Source organism: Malurus melanocephalus, unplaced genomic scaffold (genome assembly GCF_030028575.1).
Source record: "Malurus melanocephalus ecotype Western Australia unplaced genomic scaffold, MMel_1.1 scaffold_793, whole genome shotgun sequence".
NCBI classification, from domain to species: Eukaryota; Metazoa; Chordata; class Aves; order Passeriformes; family Maluridae; genus Malurus; species Malurus melanocephalus.
In genome coordinates, this window is record NW_026624025.1 from 122,545 (window position 1) to 127,851 (window position 5,307).

Consider the following 5,307-nt stretch of genomic DNA (forward strand, 5'->3'; position numbering starts at 1 on the left):
TATTTTAATAGTATGTGAAAGTAATGATATTATATTTTAATAATATGTAAAAATTATTATATTTTATGTTGATAATGTATAAAAATTATAAAAAGTTTTTAATTAATAAGCTGCATAAGCACTTTATTATTTTGATATAAATTATATATATCAASCCCAAAGTACCTCCTTGCAAATGGCTGTTCTGCCACTGCACTTTGGCTGCTGGTAGGTTTTGGGGAGAGCCCGGTAACTGGATCCGATGCGTTTGCAGGATGCGTAATCGATTTCCCGGCTCATTCCATCCCCGGAGCGGTCRCTCAGAGGAGAAGCAAAGGAAAGCTCTTTCACACCAAGGAAGGACTTGAACTGTGCAAAGAGTTCTGGGAATTTCCTTCAAAAACACAAGGGTTTTGTTATTTCASTGGGACAGTTTGAGGGTGGTTAATGTGTGTCATAAAAGGGAGGCAGAAATACCTAAACAAAGTCAGCATTGCAGGGAGAAATCTTTCACCAACATTTTATTTCTGTTGTCGTTCTCTGAATTATTTTAGGTTTGTTTTTTTTTTACTTAAGGTAGGAAAATTTTTACTTTTCCCTTCCTACACTTTTACTTTTCTCTTCACTACAGAAACACTCCCCTCAAGTGCCTGAGGAGAAACTGATCCTTGCCATTTGACTCTCCCTCTTCTGCTGGAAGCCAAACAGCTCAGGAGGCTCGCAGCAGAGCTGGAGCTATTTATCCTTCTCACAGCCCTGCTCTCAGATTTCAAGTTTATACCTTTATTACACTTCCAGATATAAAACAGGGAGTGTGAACAGAGAGAGGAAAATATCTTCCTCACAATGCTTATTAAGAGCTGTATAGAARTATTTAAAGGTTCAGATTTTATTATTCCTCTCCTTGGATTAACCTTCAATTTTTTTCASGCTGCTGAGGAGGTACAAAGTTAAATCCAAAAGTTCAGTAACAAAGTTCACAATGTGTCMAAAAAATACCAGAGTAGAGCCTACAAAGTACCCCAGAACAGGGAGGTAAGTTAGTAACTTACCCTAAAAAGGGTGTAACAAGCTGGAGCAACTCAGAGCCAGAGACCAACTCCTGGTTGAAGAGAGCGATGCAACGGAGAAAATTTTCATAAACCTCCTGACTCTTGAGCACCCTGCGCACCTACAGCAGTTTGGAAAAATGATCACATCACCTGAATACCACTTGTATTTAGAAAAAGGTTCATTATCAGTCTATTCATCTTCCAAAACCACCTATTTTTATTTCTGTCTGTCTTCCTCTAYCACTTGAAAAGTCAGGGAATGTTTTAAGTGCTGACACACAAATTATGCAGAAACCCAATCAATTAACAACCACATAAAAGGCTRAAGAGAAATCCAGAGAACGTGGGAAAAGGGCAAATACTGACCTTGTCAAAGAAGGAAAATTCTTGCAGCGTCCCATATTTCCCCACTGTCGCCWCTGACAGATCTTTGGTACCTCGCAGCTTCATTTTCTTCTGTTAAAAGAACAAGCAGTTATATTTAAAATGTTGTGATTCAAATGCCATCAAATTCCACTCTGTYGACACAGAACAGCTCCCTGCAAATGCTGAGACCCCGCATTTCCCCAGCAGGGTTCTGGCATTGCTGTGTCACGTCCTCACAGCAATCTCTGTCAAATGTCTCCCAGCTAAGAAGAAACAACAAAAAAAAAAAAAAAGAGAATCACTTGAAATTCTGCATAGATGTAATAAATTGTCCCTTTCCAGGGCTAATACTTAGTACAGAAAGTCTTGATATTTAGTATCAAACATGTTACCACACACATTTAAGCATGCATTAAAAATTCCCTTTTTCTACAGTAATTAAAATAACTCCAAATTTTGTTTCTCATACACCCACATACATGAAGGACACTATTCATGACACCTTTATCTTTAAACACAAGTAATATCAGATTATTCTAAGGTTTTATTTGCTGAAAGATACCTTTGCTGGGCCAGAAACAGGACGCAGCAGCAGCGGCCTGGATCGCTTCTTGCTGTGCTCCAGATTCTTCTCATGCTCAGTTTTCTGGACACTGTTCACTTCACATGGTCCATTTCCTGTGAACTGAAGTAAATAAATAATGATTTCAATATTCTCCTCTCCAATTAAGAATCCTAACAGGACATGGCATGTGGTTAAGTCACCTGTTCTGAGAAAATCCAAACAATGAAGAGAGGCAAAGTTCATTACTGGCTGCATAATTTTCMATGTTTTGCATATTCTACATGCAGACAGAGCATTCAACATCCTGCCCTGCTCTCAGCACGTACCAAAGACCTTTTTGCCTCTGGGAGGAACTGTCCAAACTCTGAGAGCAGATCCTCCTGTCCCCGGAACAGATTGGCCACTTCAGTGAACACTTCTTCCTCTGACATGCCCCGGAAGGGTCGGCCCTTGGTGTTCAGCTGTTCTTTCTGAAAAGATACACACAGATGGTCAGCAGAGTCAACAGATACTTCCCTCTGCCAGAAAACTCAGCCTGAGCCAAAAATCCTGATGCAACAAAACTTAAAAGGTTCTTACAGGATCACTAAATCAACTAAAGGCGAGTAAAAACTGATCAGGCTACAACCTCTTTATACCCTGAAAAATTGCACCATTTTCACACTTTTTGTCATTTCATGTGAACATCTACGAGGCAATTGTTGGATAAAGACCAGTCCTTGGGAACACTAAATCTGTTCAACAGGCAGAGATTAAATTTGACAACMACAACTCTGACAGCTCCAGCGCCAACGCCACGCCTCTGCCACGGAAGACTTTTTACCTGGTAGGTGTGAAGAATTTCTAAAAAGGATCTGTAAATCTCTGGATGGTCAAGGAAACGTGTTTTGATCTTATTCACRTAACTGATGGCATTATTGAACTCCACGGAATCGGATTCCAAGGGAATTTGGGATTTGTCTTCTTTGTAGGGAAGCTGCTGCCGGAACTCCTCGGAGCAGTCGCTGTGGTTGTGGGAGTTCTCCTGGGAGTAGTGCAAGACCAGCCCACTGCCAGGGAGGGCACTGGGAACGGGTTCTGGGGGCACCTGGGGGCACAGGACACATGAGATGAGTTGGAAAAGGATCAGGGACCAACCAGCTCAACAACAACCCGGCAGCAGAGCTGGCAATGTCTCCAGCTAAAAATTATTGTCACCATGAAGAGGGAAAAAAAAGTGTTTCAGTCAGCAATCAATTTCCCTATCCAGTTTATGAACTCCATCAATTAAAATAATCCCCAAAGCTCTCTCTGGTGTAGAAATCTCCTGACTTGTGGCTGTCACAGCATTATTGAGTTCACCTGAGAGGCTGCACCAAACAGGTCCTGCTACCACTGGGCACTGCAGAGGAACTGCCAGGTTTAAGGAGCATATTAAACATAAAGCTCCTACAAATGTTAATTCCTCTTACAGATGTTAATTCCTGAGCAACAGAGAGATCTGAGGGAGCTGAGATCTAAAAGATAGCTCCTGTCACTAACCAGAGTTAAACCACAAGTTTATCAGCAGAATTCAGTTTATGGATCTATTTCAGCTCCACAACCACACAACAACAACAAAAAACAAGCAGGGGCAACATCCATCTGTATCCCAGTAGAAGTGTTCCAGAGCAGCAGTACCTGATGGGGATTCCATGATCTTAAAGACATTTCCCAGCCTAAACAATTCAACGATTGTTCTGTGCACTTTTGCCTATTGCCTAAACAAGTTTCCTGGTTTCTCAGCGGAAAACTGGAAGTGCGATTCTTCCAGAATCCCTCCTTGAGGTTTGTCATTGCCTACAGCATGTGCTGAGAACTGATTTAACAATGTCAAAGCAAAGACAATTTCAAATACTGAAGTATTTGGTCTTGAAGTGGCGTTTTTATGCAGAATCATCATTCCTGTGTATGTCAAACTAACTGACTGAGAACAAATCAGGGGTTGGAACCAGCTGATCCTTAAGGTCCTTTTCAATCCAAACCACTCCAGGATTCTTTGAATAAACATTTAAATTTATTTTATACCCATTATCACAGGCTTTGAAAACCATCTAAAAACCTCAATAACAGATTTTGAAAACCATCTAAAAACCTCAATAACAGGCACCACACATAAATCTCCACAGCCTAAACTGTGCAGACATGTCCAGTGACACATGGAACAGTTTATTTAAAGAATAAGAGCTCTGTGACCTACCTGACTATTCAGAGGTGACTGTATACTTAATTTCCCGTTCTTTGGGATTTCTATCCTGTAGCCCAGAGGAAGAAATGCATTGAATCCTACAATGAGGTCGGGATGCTCATGGAAAAGCTGAGAAACRCGGCGGATGACTCCAGGTGTGTCGATGCTAAAATTGAGAAGGATTTGTTACTTTTTATCCAGATCAGAAACACAAGTTAAGCTCAGGAGAGTTTGGACAGCGCTGCCAGGGATGCACAGGATGGGATTGTTGGGATGTCTGGGCAGGGATAGGGGTTTGGACTCAATGATCCCATCCAGCTCAGAATATTCTGGGATTCTGTGAAAGGCTGAGGAGCTTCCCTGAGCACCCCGGGGTGCAGGACCTGGGCTTTACCTCTGGCTCTTGAACTCCTTCATGATCTCCAGGAAGCCGTTGTAGGTGGCAGGGTCGCTGCCAAAGCGGATCTTCACCTGGTCCAGGTAGGARAGCGCATCCTCCACCTGCGGGGAGGGAACACGGGTGAGCCCAGGCAGGGGGAACARGGCCCTTTATGGCCCCAAAACTGGGGCGGGAGCACCTCAAGGCACTGGAGGAGATGGGAACCGGCCCCGGGGAGCCCCACAGCACCGGGGAAGGGCAGTCGGTACCAGATGAGGGGGTCGAGGGGGGCAGGTCCCGGTGGGCACCACGAACCGGGGAGGGTGGGCTTGGCTGGGGGATGTCACGGCACGGAGCGGGACACTGTACCGGGAAGCCGGGAACAGGTCCCTGGGGAGGATGACCGCGGTACCRGAGGAGAACAGCAGGGCCGAGGATGAGAGCAACGGCCCAGGACAGGGGAAAGCAGGCCCGGGGAGCCCTCACGGTACTGGGGGAACAGGACAGGGCCCCAGGGGACCCCACGGAACCAGMGGAGGAGGGCGGGGGAGCCCCCGGCGCGAGCGGGGACAAGTCCCCGAGACACCCCACGATACCGGCGGGGAAGAGACGAGCCCCGGGGGGGGAATTCGGCACCGCGGCCGGAGCCGGGCAGGTCACGGCGGGGGCGGGCGGGGCCGTCCCGGGGGGGCGAGGAGCGGCCCCTTAGCGGGGGCGGGGAGGGTGGGGAAGAGGCGATCGCGGCCGCCGGGGCGGTCCC

General features: G+C 45.7%; 1 protein-coding gene across 1 annotated transcript in view; it reads right to left on the reverse strand.

The window, feature by feature from the left end:
- SIN3B (SIN3 transcription regulator family member B) overlaps positions 1–4,669 on the reverse strand; it is a 15,358-nt gene extending 10,689 nt beyond the window's left edge. The window contains exons 1-8 of the mRNA XM_057385144.1: positions 4,563–4,669; positions 4,181–4,334; positions 2,786–3,049; positions 2,289–2,432; positions 1,960–2,082; positions 1,398–1,487; positions 1,032–1,150; positions 166–373 (exon numbers count right to left, since the gene is read on the reverse strand). Of these exons, the coding sequence (XP_057241127.1) occupies positions 166–373; positions 1,032–1,150; positions 1,398–1,487; positions 1,960–2,082; positions 2,289–2,432; positions 2,786–3,049; positions 4,181–4,334; positions 4,563–4,585 (1,125 nt within the window). The 5' untranslated portion in view covers positions 4,586–4,669. The remainder of the gene's footprint in view (positions 1–165; positions 374–1,031; positions 1,151–1,397; positions 1,488–1,959; positions 2,083–2,288; positions 2,433–2,785; positions 3,050–4,180; positions 4,335–4,562) is intronic.
- Positions 4,670–5,307: the final 638 nt, after the last annotated feature.